Source organism: Balaenoptera borealis (assembly GCF_965194805.1).
Source record: "Balaenoptera borealis genome assembly, chromosome: 8".
In the NCBI taxonomy this organism is placed as follows: Eukaryota; Metazoa; Chordata; class Mammalia; order Artiodactyla; family Balaenopteridae; genus Balaenoptera; species Balaenoptera borealis.
In genome coordinates this window covers 2,483,383-2,500,267 of record NC_138865.1, presented here as the reverse complement: position 1 = coordinate 2,500,267, position 16,885 = coordinate 2,483,383, and the positions used below count along the sequence as shown (strand labels likewise).

The 16,885-nt window shown below is 38.4% G+C and overlaps 1 protein-coding gene across 8 annotated transcripts in view; it reads left to right on the top strand.

Annotated features, from left to right (window-relative positions):
• NEK1 (NIMA related kinase 1) overlaps window positions 1–16,885 on the top strand; it is a 232,585-nt gene that overhangs the window by 139,510 nt on the left and 76,190 nt on the right. For 3 of the 8 annotated variants that reach the window (XM_082402100.1, XM_082402095.1, XM_082402093.1), the window contains 3 exons: window positions 256–339; window positions 762–839; window positions 1,420–1,515. The exons of 1 other annotated variant lie outside the window; for it this stretch is intronic. In XM_082402100.1, coding sequence (XP_082258226.1) covers window positions 256–339; window positions 762–839; window positions 1,420–1,515 — 258 coding nt within the window. Of the gene's footprint in view, window positions 1–255; window positions 344–761; window positions 840–1,419; window positions 1,516–16,885 lie in introns of all 8 variants that reach the window. 4 more of the 8 variants (XM_082402098.1, XM_082402096.1, XM_082402094.1 and 1 more) reach the window with 3 other exon arrangements.

The following is a 16,885-nucleotide window of genomic DNA, read 5'->3' as shown; positions in this document are numbered from 1 at the left end:
TCAGAATTCTGAGTTCAATTTCTTTTCTTTTGATAAAATTAAAAATTTGTTATTGTGTTGTATTTCTTTTCAGAAGCAAATTGATCTAGATTAAACACTTGAAAGCTAATATTACATTGCCATTAACCAGATTTCAAAACTTTTATTTCTTATATTCACATTAACACCTTTCTTTAAATGAAAAGCATTTTAGCAATGCAAACGGTAGTTTTTCTTTTAAATTAAAATGTTGTGGTTTTTTTTTTCTCTTTGTAGGTTTATCTGGCAAGGCTGAGACAAATAAGACTGCAGAATTTCAATGAGCGCCAACAGATTAGAGCCAAACTTCGCGGTGAAAAGGCAGGTTGAAAATCTCTTTTTCAGAAAGTAATTGAATGATATTATAATACACTGAGATTATGTGCCACTAACACAAAATAAAGTCTGATGAAGACAGTGAAAGTCAAAGACCAGAAAACTATATACATAGAGTTACAGTATATCTTATTTGTATGACTTTAAATTGATAAGACCTTTTGTTCCGGGGAGATTCTGAGAGGAGAGTGTGAGTGGTACCCATGGACATATAAAATGATACATTTTATATCCTTCTGTTTCTGTCTTTTTTTTCAGTGTCCATAGGAGTTGACGGTTGTAGAGAGTTCTGTTGCAGCTGTGAACAAGTTGCCATTTTTCATTTTTAGATGTTAGTTGATTCATGTGAAGTCTACAGTGAGTTTGCGGTTCTATCCTAAGTGGTCTGCTCACTACTTATTTTGTAGAAAGAAGCTGACAGCTCCGAAGGACAGGAAGGAAGTGAGGAGGCTGACGTGAGGCGTAAGAAAGTGGAAGCGCTGAAGGTATGTACTGGAAGTGATACAGGTTTTCTTAGAGGAAATGGGAACTCGAGATAGAAAGTTGTGTTCTTAAGTCTTTCGTAGTAAACCAACTTACTCTCTTGCCTTAACTTTTCTTTCCCTTTTATCCCTCACTTTTGCATTTCTGAAAAATAACGGTTTTCTCTCTTCATGTCATATTTATGGAGAGCAATTTGATGAAGCCACAGCATAAATACATGAAACTATCACACAAGTAACCTTAAGAAGAGAAAATGGTAACCCTAAAAGTGAAAAACATAATCTCCGTTTCTGTGAAGACAAGTTTGTGCATAATAGTCATAGTTGTAAATTTTTGAATTTTTATTTCCATTTGACTGTACCTGCATTTATTTTCATTCCAGAAATACTTATTGAGCAACTGCTGTGTGTTGGCAGCCCGTTTAGGTGCTGGGCATGCAGCTTACGTTTGTGTTCTGGAACCACACACACCCACTTCTTTTTTGGCTAATGAGGAAATATTTTTATAGACCTGGAAAAACAAACAGGCAAACCCCGCACCTTTCTTTCTGGCACTAGCTGTGCTGATTGTCTTCATTTCCAGGCCCAGGTGAGCGCCCGCGCGGCTGTGCTGAAGGAGCAGCTAGAACGTAGGAGGAAGGAGGCGTACGAGAGAGAGAAGAAGCTGTGGGAGGAGCATGTGAGCCTTGCCCCTGTCGTCGTCCTGCCGGGTCCCTGCCCGCCCGCTTTCACTGGGTGCTGCGCCAGCCTTACGGTTCTGTGGTCCTATTTTCTCCCTCTCGTTCATTTCCCCTGCGTCTCTCTGTCTCTGTCGTCATTTAAGGACGATCCATATGGAAGTTATTTTGGGGTTTGATTTGAGGTGAGAACCCAACGTGCTTTATTTAGTCTTTGTTATTGCCAAGTAGTTAATCAAAGTCCCAGCATCACTTAATGCCTGCAACATTTCTTCTGCCCCTGATCTGCAGTGCTGCCTGTGAGAGACGAGACGCCTGTGTGTCCTGGAGGACGAGTCCATGCCTATTCCCCAGGGCCCTGTTTTGCTTGGAATTATGGGTTTAGAATATATTTAATTCCTGGAAGGGTTCTTCCCTCATTTCCCCTTCACTCTTCTTTTTCATTTGTTTTCCTTACTTATTTGCTCTCTTTCTCTGAGAGGTACAGTTTAGGGTAATTTTTTTTCTTTTTTCTTTTCTTAAATCCTGTTGGGATTTTGATCATACTACTTTAAACCTACAAATTAACTTAAGAAGAACTGACGGGTTTATAATAGTCTTTATCCAGAAACGTGTTAAATATCTACACTTACTTGTATCTTTTATATCTCTTACGTAATTTTGATCATTTTTAACTCATACTTGTTATATTTCTTGTAAAGCTCATTTCTTGATGGTTTATCATTGCATTTCTGCTTTTAAACGTTTGTTTTTTTCTAACAGAATAGTGCTGATATTTGGAGAAATTGTTGGGTTTTGCTTCTCTCTTATGCAGTGAGTGTGCCTGTTCTACCAATTTTGAGGGGTTTCAGCATGCAACAGTATCACTGACAAGCAGTCATGATATACATCCTAACACTAATTGCTACCGTTCATAATTGTTTATTGTATGCAAGCCAGATTATAACCACTGCCCATGGATCGCTTCACTTACTCTTTACGACTTTACAAAGCAGATAAAGAAAGGATAAAACAATTAGATGAGGTCACATTTTCAGGAAGTATGGAATAGGGATAGGAACCTGTGCCCGTCAGGTATCGAAGTCTTAGTATTCTTAGGCGGTACGCCTAATTCCCCTGCTTTCTTTAAGTTTTGCCTTTTATTACCACTTTATTCTTACTGCATTGGCCAGAACTTCTAGGACAGAGTTAAATAGTAATGGGGATAATACTTTTGTTCCTGTCTTTAATGGAAATACTTTAGTCATTTCTCTGTTATGTATGGTAAAATAGTAAGGAATATAATTTTACATCTGGGTTTTACAGTTTTTATCAGACTTGTGTTTTGGTGTTTTATCAGATGTCTTTTGTGTATCTCTTAATATGATTGTGTTTCTTCTGAATCCACCCGTTGATGTCATATACAGGGAGATTCTCTTACCGTATTCCTAATGAAAAAGAACCGTTTAGCTATGAAGCATGAGTGAAAGAGACAGAACTCCAGAAATCAGAATAAGTCTAAGGGTTTTTTGATAGTTCCCTTTTGTTTTCTCCTCCCAGCAATTTTGATTTCTCCACCCTCCGCTAGTTACGTTTTTCTCTGTAGTTTCCAGAGTCCAGTAGTGGAGAACTCTCGTCTTGTTTGCCACGTCATGAACAAGTCTTGACTATGAGACAGTAACCGTCACAGGGTATCTCATCTTCCTCCCAAATCATAATTACTGTTATCTGGTACTTATCTTCTGGCCTGTTGGTCCCAGTCTTACCTGGCTTCAGATTGTTATGCTGTTTAAATCATGTTTTAATTCTAGTGTTTTTTACTTCCTCCTTTCTTTTTTTTTTTGAATTTTTGAATTTCATTAAAAAAATTTTTTTATACAGCAGGTTCTTATTAGTTATCCATTTTATACATATTAGTGTATATATGTCAATCCCAAGCTCCCAGTTCATCCCACCACCACCACCCTCCCCCCAGTCCCCGCTTTCCCCCTTTGCTGTTTGTTCTCTGTATCTGTGTCTCTATTTCTGCCCTGCAGATGAGTTCATCTGTACCATTTTTCTAGGTTCCCCGTATATGCATTAATATACGATATTTGTTTTTCTCTTTCTGACTTACTTCACTCTGTATGACAGTCTCTAGATCCATCCACGTCTCTACAAATGACCCAGTTTCGTTCCTTTTTATGGCTGAGTAATATTCCATTGTATATGTGTACCACATCTTCTTTATCCATTCGTCTGTCGATGATCATTTAGGTTGCTTCCATGACCTGGCTATTGTAAATAGGGCTGCAGTGAACATTGGGGTGCATGTGTCTTTTTGAATTATGGTTTTCTCTGGGTATATGCCCAGTAGTGGGATTGCTGGGTCATATGGTAATTCTATTTTTAGTTTTTTAGGAACCTCCATACTGTTCTCCATAGAGGCTGTATCAATTTACATTCCCACCAACAGTGCAAGAGAGTTCCCTTTTCTCCACACCCTTTCCAGCATTTATTGTTTGTAGATTTTCTGATGATGCCCATTCTAACTGCTGTGAGGTGATACCTCATTGTGGTTTTGATTTACATTTCTCTAATAATTAGTGATGTTGAGAAGCTTTTCATTTCCTTCTTGGCCATCTGTATGTCTTCTTTGGAGAAATGTCTATTTAGGTCTTCTGCCCATTTTTGGATTGGGTTGTTTGTTTTTTTAATACTGAACTGCATGAGCTGTTTATATATTTTGGAAATTAATCCTTTGTCTGTTGATTCATTTGCAAATATTTTCTCCCATTCTGAGGGTTGTCTTTTTGTCTTGTTTCTAGTTTGCTTTGCAAAAGCTTTTAAGTTTCATTAGATCCCATTTGTTTATTTTTGCTTTTATTTCCATTATTCTAAGAGGTGAATCAAAAAAGATCTTGCTGTGATTTATGTCAAAGAGTGTTCTTCCTATGTTTTCCTCTAAGAGTTTTATAGTGTCTGGCCTAACATTTAGGTCTCTAATCCATCTTGAGTTTATTTTTGTATATGGTATTAGGGAGTGATCTAATTTCATTCTTTTACACGTAGCTGTTCAGTTTTCCCAGCACCACTTATTGAAGAGGCTGTCTTTTCTGCTTTGTATGTCCTTACCTCCTTTGTCATAGATTAGTTGACCATAGGTGTATGGGTTTATCTCTGGGCTTTCTATCTTGTTCCATTGATCTATATTTCTCTTTTTGTGCCAGTACCATATTGTCTTGATTACTGTAGCTTTGTAGTATAGTCTGAAGTCAGGGAGTCTGATTCCTCCAGCTCCGTTTTTTTCCCTCAGGACTGCTTTGGCTATTCGGGGTCTTTTGTGTCTCCATACAAATTTTAAGATTTTTTGTTCTAGTTCTGTAAAAAATGCCATTGGTAATTTGATAAGGATTGCATTGAATCTGTAGATTGCTTTGGGTAGTATAGTCATTTTCACAATATTGATTCTTCCAATCCAAGAAAACGGTATATCTCTCCACCTATTTGTATCATCTTTCATTTCTTTCACCAGTGTCTTGTAGTTTTCTGCATACAGGTCTTTTGTCTCCCTGGGTAGGTTTATTCCTAGGTATTTTATTCTTTTTGTTGCACTGGTAAATGGGAGTGTTTCCTTAATTTCTCTTTCAGATTTTTCATCATTAGTGTATAGGAATGCAAGAGATTTCCGTGCATTAATTTTGTATCCTGCAACTTTACCAAATTCATTGATTAGCTCTAGTAGTTTTCTGGTGGCATCTTTAGGATTCTCTATGTATAGTATCATGTCATCTGCAAACAGTGACAGTTTTACTTCTTCTTTTCCAATCTGTATTCCTTTTATTTCTTTTTCTTCTCTGATTGCCATGGCTAGGACTTCCAAAACTATGTTGAATAACAGTTGTTAGAGTGGACAACCTTGTCTTGTTCCTGATCTTTGAGGAAATGCTTTCAGTTTTTCATCATTGAGAATGATGTTGGCTGTGGGTTTGTCGTATATGGCCTTCATTATGTTGAGGTAGGTTACCTCTATGCCCACTTTCTGGAGAGTTTTTATCATAAATGGGTGTTGAGTTTTATCAAAAGCTTTTTCTGCATCTATTGAGATGATCATATGGTTTTTATTCTTCAATTTGTTAATATGGTGTATCACATTGATTGATTTGCGTATATTGAAGAATCCTTGCATCCCTGGGATAAATCCCACTTGATCATGGTGTATGATCCTTTTAATGTGTTGTTGAATTCTGTTTGCTAGTATTTTGTTGAGAATTTTTGCATCTATATTCATCAGTGATACTGGTCTGTAGTTTTCTTTTTTTGTAGTATCTTTGTCTGCTTTTGGTATCAGGGTGATGGTAGCATCATAGAATGAGTTTGAGTGTGTTCCTTCCTCTGCAATTTTTTGGAAGAGTTTGAGAAGGATGGGTGTTAGCTCTTCTCTAAATGTTTGATAGAATTCACCTGTGAAGCCATCTGGTCCTGGACTTCTGTTTGTTGGAAGATTTTTAATCGCAGTTTCAATTTCATTACTTGTGATTGGTCTGTTCATATTTTCTATTTCTTCCTGGATCAGTCTTGGAAGGTTATACCTTTCTAAGAATTTGTCCATTTCTTCCAGGTTGTCCATTTTATTGGCATAGAGTTGCTTGTAGTAGTCTCTTAGGATGCTTTGTATTTCTGTGGTGTCTGTTGTAACTTCTCCTTTTTCATTTCTAATTTTATTGATTTGAGTCCTCTCCCTCTTTTTCTTGATGAGTCTGGCTAATGGTTTATCAATTTTGTGTATCTTCTCAAAGAACCAGCTTTTAGTTTTATTGATCTTTGCTATTGTTTTCTTTGTTTCTGTTTCATTTATTTCTGCTCTGATCTTTACAATTTCTTTCCTTCTGCTAACTTTGGGTTTTGTTTGTTCTTCTTTCTCTAGGTCCTTTAGGTGTAAGGTTAGATTGTTTACTTGAGATGTTTCTTGTTTCTTTAGGTAGGCTTGTATAGCTATAAACTTCCCTCTTAGAACTGCTTTTGCTGCATCCCATAGGTTTTGGATCGTCATGTTTTCATTGTCATTTGTCTCTAGGTATTTTCTGATTTCCTCTTTGATTTCTTCAGTGATGTCTTGGTTATTTAGTAACGTATTGTCTAGCCTCCATGTGTTTGTGTTTTTTACGGTTTTTTCCCTGTGATTCATTTCTAATCTCATAGCATTGTGGTCAGAAAAGATGCTTGATATGACTTCAGTTTTCTTAAATTTACTGAGGCTTGATTTGTGACCCAAGATGTGATCTATTCTGGAGAATGTTCCATGTGCACTTGAGAAGAAAGTGTAATCTGCTGTTTTGGGATGGAATGTCCTATAAATATCAATTAAATCTATCTGGTCTATTGTGTGATTTAAAGCTTCTGTTTCCTTATTTATTTTCATTTTGGATGATCTGTCCATTGGTGTAAGAGAGTGGTTATCGTCCCCCACTATTATTGTGTTAGTGTAGATTTCCTCTTCTATAGCTGTTAGCAGTTGCCTTACGTATTGAAGTGCTCCTATGTTGGGTGCATATATATTTATAATTGTTATCTCTTCTTCTTGGATTGATCCCTTGATCATTATGTAGTGTCCTTCCTTGTCTCTTGTAACGTTCTTTATTTTAAAGTCTATTTTATCTGATATGAGTACTGCTACTCCAGCTTTCTTTTGATTTCCATTAGCATGGAATATCTTTTTCCATCCCCTCACTTTCAGTCTGTATGTGTCCCTAGGTCTGAAGTGGGTCTCTTATAGACAGCATATAGATGGGTCTTGTTTTTGTATCCATTCAGCAAGCCTGTGTCTTTTGGTTGGAGCATTTAATCCATTCACGTTTAAGGTAATTATCCATATGTATGTTCCTATTACCATTTTCTTAATTGTTATGGGTTTCTCTTTGTAGGTCCTTTTCTTCTCTTGTTTCCCACTTAGAGAAGTTCCTTTAGCATTTGTTGTAGGGCTGGTTTGGTGGTGTTGAATTCTGTTAGCTTTTGCTTGTCTGTACAGCTTTTGATTTCTCCATGAAATCTGAATGAGATCCTTACTGGGTAGAATAATCTTGATTGTAGGTTCTTCCCTTTCATCACTTTAAATATATTGTGCCACTCCCTTCTGTTTGTAGAGTTTCTGCTGAGAAATCAGCTGTTAACCTTATGGGAGTTCCTTGTATGTTGTTTGTCATTTTTCCCTTGTTGCTTTCAGTAATTTTTCTTTGTCTTTAATTTTTGTCAGTTTGATTACTGTGTGTCTCAGCGTGTTTCTCCTTGGATTTATCCTGCCTGGCACATTCTGCGCTTCCTGGACTTGGGTGGCTATTTCCTTTCCTATGTTAGGGAAGTTTTCGACTATAATCTCTACAAATATTTTCTCAGGTCCTTTCTTTCTCTCTTCTCCTTCTGGGACCCCTATAATGTGAATGTTGTTACGTTTAATTTTGTCCCAGAGCTCTCTTAGGCTGTCTTCATTTCTTCTCATTTTTCTTTCTTTATTCTGTTCCATGGCAGTGAATTCCACCAGTCTGTCTTCCAGGTCGCTTATCCGTTCTTCTGCCTCCATTATTCTGCTATTGATTCCTTCTAGTGTGTTTTTCATTTCAGTTATTGTATTGTTCATCTCTCTTTGTTTGTTCTTTAATTCTTCTAGGTTTTTGTTCTTTAATTCTTCTAGGTCTTTGTTCAACATTTCTTGCATCTTTTTGCTCTTTACCTCCATTCTTTTTCCGAGGTCCTGGGTCATCTTCATTATCATTATTCTGAATTCTTTTTCTGGAAGGTTGCCTGTCTCCACTTCATTTAGTTGTTTTTCTGGGGTTTTATCTTGTTCCTTTATCTGGTACATAGCCCTCTGCCTTTTCATCTTGTCTGTCTTTCTGTGAATGTAGTTTTTGTTCCACAGTCTGCAGGATTGTAGTTCTTTTTTCTTCTGCTCTCTGCCCTCTGGCATATTTCCCCCTTTCTTTTCCTTTGTTTCAGACATAGCATGCATAGGTGGTGAGTATGAAATAATTGCTGTGCTAACTTATTGCCTCTTCTGCAAGAGAACGTTGTAGCAACCACATTTGTCAGAAGTAGAAATATCTCATCTTCATAGTCAGAGCTAGTAATTTGTCCTCTTAGCCGAATCCTTTCAGACTTACCTAATGTGGAAATGAGAGTGAGCCTACCTTTGGTGGACTCTGTATAGTGGAGTGGGGAACGGTCTGCTTTTGTTCTCTTGAGCCCAGGAAGCAGAAACATTTCGTCCTTTGCTGATTTGCATAGTGGGGCAGTTTCTATCAGGGTGAATCAGTATGAAACTGCCTGTGTATCCTTTTTAATCGGCTTTCCTTGGGTTCAGCCTGCTGCTGTCATCCTTGTGTTCAGCTGCAGGATCGCAGTTGCAAGCTTTAAGGGCCATCGCCCCCTCCTAGGTTACAGTTTAGTCTTTAATAATCCATTCTGGCCATCTGCATAGCACATGAAGGCGATTGTGAGAGTAAGGTAGCCATTAAATACAGTGAGGAGCTTATGCTTAGTGCACATTAGCCTTATTTTAAGAATGTGATCCATTATGCAGAACTGCACGGGGCCTCGGAGTATTTGATGACAGCAGCCTGCATGGCGACACCGTGGAGTCTTAGAGGTGGTCAGTGCTCCGCATCCCTCCCCTCAGTGTGCATGCAGAGGCCCTCACTGTGCTGCCTGTATAGACACCTTGTATGGTTCCTCGCACAAGGTGGAGCGAATGGCTGTGTCATCGTTCACGTTGTGGTTGGCACGTGGGACCCTGGAATAGCACCTTAATCACTGGGAGATGTTTCCTTTTCTCCCAGTCACGTAGGCACCGCTCACGTTAGTGATTTAGAATGTTACGCTTCTAATGGCTCAAGTTAGTATATCTCAGAGAACACAAGCATGAGCTTTGTCATTATATTTCTTTCCCAAAAATCTGCCCTTGGTGGGTTGAAACATAGCCCACAAGCATGTTTAAACGTGGTCTTGAGCACATCTTGTATGATGGTTTTCTAAAGCGCAGTTCCCCAAGCAGGCTTCCTTTCCATCGCTTGTTCCTCACTGTCCTGCCTGTTGGATGAGGTCGTGACCCCTGTCATCTAAGCTGTCACAGCCTGGTGCACAGTCTGCACACTTCTTCGCATCAATTCAGGCGGCATGTTGGTGAAAGTCTGCTCCTTGGTTAGGTCAGAGACTGTGTTTTGAATATGATGACTTCCTCTTTTATTGCATTTCACTCTTTGTTGTGTATTTCATGTCTGTCTTTGTCCCATTCTTTGGACACAGGCCTCTAAGCTTCCCCCAGGGTGGACACACTCCCCAACTTGGCTACCTCAGACTCTTCTATCCTTAGTCTTGCCATCTAATCTCATCCATCTAAATAGACACATCCTGAGGTCACTTTGGAATAATGCTCTCTGAGCCAAGTCTCACTGGATATTAACAGAGTTCCAGAGATCTCTGAAATATATGTTTGACATCAAAGGATTCAAGAACATCAGAGAGAATCAGGATTCCACTTATGCCGAGGAATCCTCTGATGATCTTCCTAGCATCAAGCTGACTTTCCCTAAGCAGCAGGAGCAGAGGGTACTCAGTTGGTGGAGGAGGGGAAGGGGAGCACCTCTGGAAGCACTGTTAGGTGTTATGTTCCAGCAAGTGTACTTTACAGACTGTGTCCAGTGGTGGTCTGGCTTTGAGCAGGTGCTCTGCGTTCTTATCATAAGACCTTTATTGCTGGGCAGCTGCACACGTGCACAGTAGCAATTCTGACTCCTCAGATGGCAGCTGGAGCCCGGCCTCTTCTGCCAGAGGCTGCCTTAGACCTCATACACCCACCAGTACACTTGCACGAGCAACCACATGCTTATAGTACAGCCCAGGAAAAGCTCCCTTAGAAGTCTTGGCTCTCTAAGCCATGTAAAACCAGTGTAAATTTTTTTTTAATTTTAATGGTAGATCTGTCTTAGATAGTTCTAAAGTGCACACAAATGACAGATTTTATGGCTGTATTCCTGATAGATAATACTAGTTTCTAGTGCAGCACAACTTTGTATTTCCTCATGTGTCTTCACAAAGGTTTTTACGGTGGCAACGTTAATTAAACTGTGGCAGTGAGCCTGGCTTTTGAGGTCCAACAGGCAAGCAGCCCCCTTTTGTTTGGGAGAATTATTTCATTGTGTGCACTTTTGGAAAGACCGTCGAACAAGGTGCCCTGGCTTCTCCCAGCTGAGGGACAGGCCGGTGATCTAAGGTGGACCAGCTGGAGTCTCTCCAGGGCGTGAAGTGTGAGCGGGTTGGAAGTTGGAGTTGATTTAATCAAGCGAGAGAACCTGGTGAAGCCAGGAGTGAGCTTCTGCTGCCAGATCCATGCAGCTACCCCGGCTCCTGTTCTCTTCTTGTGGCGGGCTTCCCTTTGCTTTGTGATCCGCCTACAGCTCTCTTCTCTCTTCTCCCCCCTCCCCTCCTCTCTTCCAACTCCATCCCCCCCATCTCCTTCCTCCAGAGTTAGTTTCTGTTGCTTTCAGCCAAAGAACCTTAACAGATTGACTGTGTAACGTGCTCCGCATGGGACCTGGCAAATAGCAGCAGCAGTGAGTTCACCAGGAATTCTGTGGCTCATGCTGTGCCGAGTTGTGCACAGAGGACGCGTGCTGGAGCGGTGAGGACAGCGGCAGGCTGGGCGTCAGGAGACCTGGGTCTAGTCTCAGCTCTGCCAGATAATTAACCTGCTTGGGGGACTGACTTAATGTTTGGGGGCCTTTATTGCCTCATCCATCTCTAATGTTGTTGTGTCTCAATGTTGCCTCGAAAAATAACCTTCACAGTGTAAGTACTTAGGTCCAGTTTAATCTACAAGAGTGGATAAAAGTTATTTTACCAAGTAATTGTTTGAACAGGAAGTCTAATTTAGCACAAGCTAGATGTATCATAGGGCTTATATGTCTATACCTACTCTAACTCAGGAGTGGCTCACATGGTATTTCAGGCTGGGCTTAGCATTATTCCGCTCCCGGAAATGTTCATTAAAGGTTTGATTGTATGTTTGTTGATGCATTTTTACCCAGTAAGACCACGTATTTTTCATTGTATTCTCAAGAGTATCCTTTATCTAACAAACAGTAAAAATCACTGCCTTAATTATTCTGATTCTTCGGCATGTATACCCAATTTTATAAATTTTTCTTTTTGGCACACTTAATGGTAAAAATTGTAGTACTAAATAGGACTTTAGAATGGAGAATGATTTTCATGTGTGATGATAGAGTTTTCCCACCCAAATAATAGTATTGGTTTTCCCAGCCAGCGTATATGCTCATATTGTGAGTAAAACATATACGGAAGATAGGTTCAGTTTTTTAAAACGGTAGCAATGTATTTAGTAATCTAAAATTCAGTGAAAAATAGAATTAGGGAAATTCAGAGACTACATTTTGAGTATGAGTTTCTTCTTAATTGCGTTGGACTCTTTCTTGTGTATTTCATTTGTGTTCTGTCTTTGTCGTGTTCTTTAGACCTGCCACATAGGCCTATAAAGCCTCCACCAGGGTGGACACACTTACCCTTCTGGCTACCTTGGCATGTTCTTATTCTTAGACATACTTACAAATGCATTATAGTAGTACTAGTTCAGAAAAAAAATTCAGATACAAACACTTTTATATTGTTGGTACTTCAAAGACAAGGTTTTGAGAAGTTAAATATGAATTTGCTAAAATTTGGCCAAGATGTATCTTTAGGCTACATAAAATTATGTGTGAAGTTGCTCTGTACTCAAAATATTAAATCAGGGCATTTAATAATATTTTTCTAATATACATTAAAATCTTACTAGTCATTCAGCATATAGAGATGAAATAGTATTTGTATTTATACTTCAAGAGTAGCTAAACTTATAATTCCATGTATTTATAAACCTGGCCTCAGTATTTGGTGAAATTTTTAGTTTTGTCATTAGGTGGCATTGCTGGTTAATTTTTCAGCAAATAGTAAAACTGACAGATAAAATAGGAGGAGTTTTACAGTGATAATTAAAAATCTTTTGGGGAAATATAAGCAGTATGGGAAAGTCTTGAATTTATTAACCTGATGATAAAATAGCTAGGGAAAAAAATCTTCTAAAGCAATTTGTTTCTTAAACCTGACTTATGAAACTTTCAGGTCAACGTTTTATTCCTATTGCAATTTTTTTTTTTTAAACTTTGAATTTTGAAGAACTGTTAGAATGAAGTAGGTATTCTAGACATAACCAGGTGATCAATTTGTAACAAAATTGGGTTATTTGTTTTTTGTTTTGAAGTTTTATGGTTTTTTCTTCTATGAAACTTTGTTTTGTTTTCTTAATTTAATTAATTTTTGTGTTGTTTTACCATATTCAGTCATCTTTCTGAACTAAAAGCTCAATCTAATGTTTTCTCTTTTGACAAATTTAAAGATACATTATTATCTTCTATCTCAAGGTCTGGTTAATACTGAATAACATTAACGTTTCTGGCTAAAAATAGTATATCCATGATGTTTACACAGAAGGCCCAAGTTCTCCTGTGCTAGTAAGTTACTGATGTGTGTTACCTTGGCTTATAAAGGTGTTGCCACGTCTCAGTAGTTACCCTGAATTACCCTTAATTTTTCAATAACTGAATTAGTTTTGTTATAAAGTATTTCTAAGAGTAAATTGGGTGTTCTGTTTGCTTTTTTGTTCTTTGGTTTAGATTTCCTATATCTTTCTTTGCTTGTTTGTTATCTCAGGTTCTTTTGGTATGTTTAGCTTAGCTGACCCGGGGAGAGACTAGTACATGTTTGGTTATAGAACGTAAGCATTTCCTGAAGGCTGCAGACGATCCTTCTTATAAAGGTGCCAATGACTTTCTCACACAGTGGATCAGATATCTTAGAGACTCTGTCTGTACCGGTCGTTAGCCATATGTATGGCAGCCAGACAGACGTTAATATACTACGGAGTAGAATTTCAATAGTCATGTGTGAAACTTTTTCTTCATTAAAATGCCTTTTGTTGATTAAAAGAAAAGATTTCCTTTCAAAGATGAGTAGCGTGCAGAGAACTTAACAGAGATCTCCCATGTCCTAGCCCAGTCCTGCTGGACTGGATTTGATTGTCATTGGTCGCAGGCCCTGTTTAACTCATAGCACTTTATCAATAAGCAGATTTTTTTTTCTGTTACTTTAGGTTTCTCTTAAGGTTGAGACTAATATAGGAATGTCTGTAATATATTTTACAACTTAAGACTATAAGGTCAAAATAAAGGGTTTTCAATCCCTTTATATGTGACTTTTGCCATTAACTAAGGACAAATTTGCTAAGTATTCCATAGAGGTTTTTAAATTCTTCTTAGGTCACATATCTCCAGTTTCAGAGAGTTGTGCCAGTGCCTTGTTTAAATTGTATAAGAATTATGTGTGTGTGTGGATAAACATTAAAAAGAACTATAGATAAATGAAGTGCAATTAGCCAGAGCAGGGGTATATGGGTGAATTTTTTTTTCTTTTATTAAGAGTTTCCTTAATGTTATTATTCTAGGCAGCTGACCAGTGATTTTGGGAATGACTTTTGAGATAGTCTCTATAAGCATCAATGAAAATTGTATCAGAGGCTGAGAAGGGAGGTTGGTGCTATTCTTACTTCAGTGCAATTGGTTAAATTCATATTATCACTCTTGTTTATTCATACAATTAAATTACTCTATTGATCACTTTTTTATCTTAGATTTTTAAAAATTTGTAATGTAAGGTATTTGTCTTTCAGGTTTCTGCTTCCTATTGACTTCTATAAAACCTTTGCATACGGTGCTAACACTTTCACTTCTGATTCTGCACTGATGGGAGGGTTTTGCTCTGTGCTGTACTCTAGAGATCAGAAACTTGCTTTGTGTAAATGTCTTCATCTCGTCAGGGACTGAAACCGGATTCTGAGTGTTTAAGGCAAATAACCCTATTTAATGGAAACTATATAAATGTTTGCTGAACTATAATAATTACTACTATTTATTAGGCACACAGCTGTGCACTTTACACATTTAATCCAGTGAGTACCTCATTCCCAATTTAGAGAGATTTGAGGTCCAGAGAGGCTAAGAAACACTGAGGGCAGGTGCGCCAGAGCTGTGGGCCCCTCCTGCCTGTGTGCACTTGCGGGGCTGTGTGCGGGGCTGCCCGACCTCACGCTCTTTCCCTGGTCTGGAGTTCCTTCCTCCCCAGAGTATTGAGCATGCATCTGCCCACTTTATTTCACTGCAGCATGCTGATTGATTCATGTGTTCCCTGTTCTCTTCTAGTTTATAATCCTTTCAGAGAAAACACTTTGTCATCATTTTGGTTTTTCCTCCTTTTTTTTTTTTTTTTTTGAAAATTGCTTACTGCAATTAGTTCTGATCTATAATATATTGGGTTTTTTCCTAACTTGACTGAGCTGTAACCCTCAAATAATTCTCAAATTCTCCCATCAGTAATTACTGATTTAAATAAAATGGCAGAGTTTGCACACCCAGATTAATTTGTTTCCTTCAAAATAATCATCTAGGGAAGTAACATACTTGTCCTAAAAATGCTGCTATTTGATCAGAACCAATTGGAGTATGTTTATATTTCCTCAGAATTTATACTTTTTTGAATATACTCTATGGTAATAAGACAATCAAAGTTTTAAAACATTTCTATATAATTTTTCAGGGAGATAATACTCAGTTTTGTGAGCTCTAGATTTTTTTTAAAGTTATTTATAATAACATTGAATATCAGTATACTTCAACAGTGCTGAACTGTGGGATTAAAGCAATGTTTCCATCTTCCTCTTCTTTTTTTAATAAGGACTTTATTTTCTTTGGAGCATTTTCAGGTTCACCGCAGAATTGAAAGGACAGTGAAGAGATTTCCCATGTACCCCCTTGTCCCCCACATGCATACCCCATTATCAACATCCCCCACTAGATGTTACATTTGTTACAGTGGATGGACCTGCATGGACACACCCTCACCGAAAGTTCATAGCTTACAGTACGGTTCACTGTTGGTGTTGTGCCTTCTGTGGTTTGGACAAATGTGTAATGACATGTATCCATCATTATAGCATTATATATGGTGTCTTCAGGCCCTGCAAGCCCTCTGCTCTGCCTGCTCATCCCTCCCACCACCCCCACTCCCTCACCAGCCCCTGCGACCACTGATCTCTTTACTGTCTCTGTAGTTTTGCCTTTTTCAGAATGTCATATGGCTAGAAACTTAAAGGATGTAGCCTTTTCAGACTGACTTCTCTAGCTTAGGAATATGCATTTAGTGTTCCTCCTTGTGTTTGCATGGCTAGATACCTCATTTCTTTTTAGCACTGAATACTCTTCCATGTATGTACTGGTTTTTTAATCCATTCATCTTGGTTGCTTCCAAGTTTTGGCAGTTACAAATAAAACTTCTATAAACATCTGTGTGCAAGTTTCTGTGTAGACATAAGATTCCAGCTCATCTGAGTATATGCCAAGGAGCCCAATTGTGATTGTATGGTGTAAGAGTATATTTAGTTGTGTAAGAAACCACCAAACTGTCTTCCAGAGGGGCTGTGCCATTTTGCGTTCCCACCCATGCGGACTGAGAGTTCCTGTTGCTCCACATCGTTCAGCAGCATTTGTTGTTGTCACTGCTGTGGGTTTTAGCCACCATAGTAGGTGTGCAGTGGTGTTACCTTGTTTTAATTTGCAGTTCCGTAACGGCATACGATGGGGAACATCTTTTCATAGGCTTCATTGCTTTCTGTATCTTCTTTGGTGAGGTGTCTGTTCAGATCTTTTGCCCTTTTTTTTAAAAATTTATTTTATTTATTTATGTTCGGCTGTGTTGGGTTTTTGTTACTATGCGCGGGCTTTCTCTAGTTGTGGCGAGCGGGGGCTACTCTTCGCTGCGGTGCGCGGGCTTCTCATTGCGGTGGCTGCTCTTGTTGCCGAGCATGGGCTCTAGGCGCGCAGGCTTCAGTAGTTGTGGCACGTGGGCTCAGTAGTTGTTTGCTCATTTTTTAATTGAGTTGTTTTCATATTTTTGAGTTTTAAGAGTTTTTTGTGTATTTTGATTAACAGTCCTTTGTTTTTATTTCTTTTGTAAATATGTTCTCCCAGTCTGTGGCTTGTCTTCTCATTCTTTTGACAATGTCTTTCACAGAGCAGAAGTTTTTAATATTGATGAAACCAGCTTATTAATTCTCTTTCATGGTTGTGCCTTTGGTGTTGTATCTAAAAAGTCATTGCCAAACCTAGGGTCACCTGGATTTTCTACTATGTTATATTCTAGGAGTTTTATACTTTTGAGTTTTACATGTAGGTCTGTAATCAATTGTGAGTTAATATTTGTGAAAGGTGTAAGGTTGTTTGTTTGTTTGTTTGCCTGTGGGTGTCCAGTTATTCC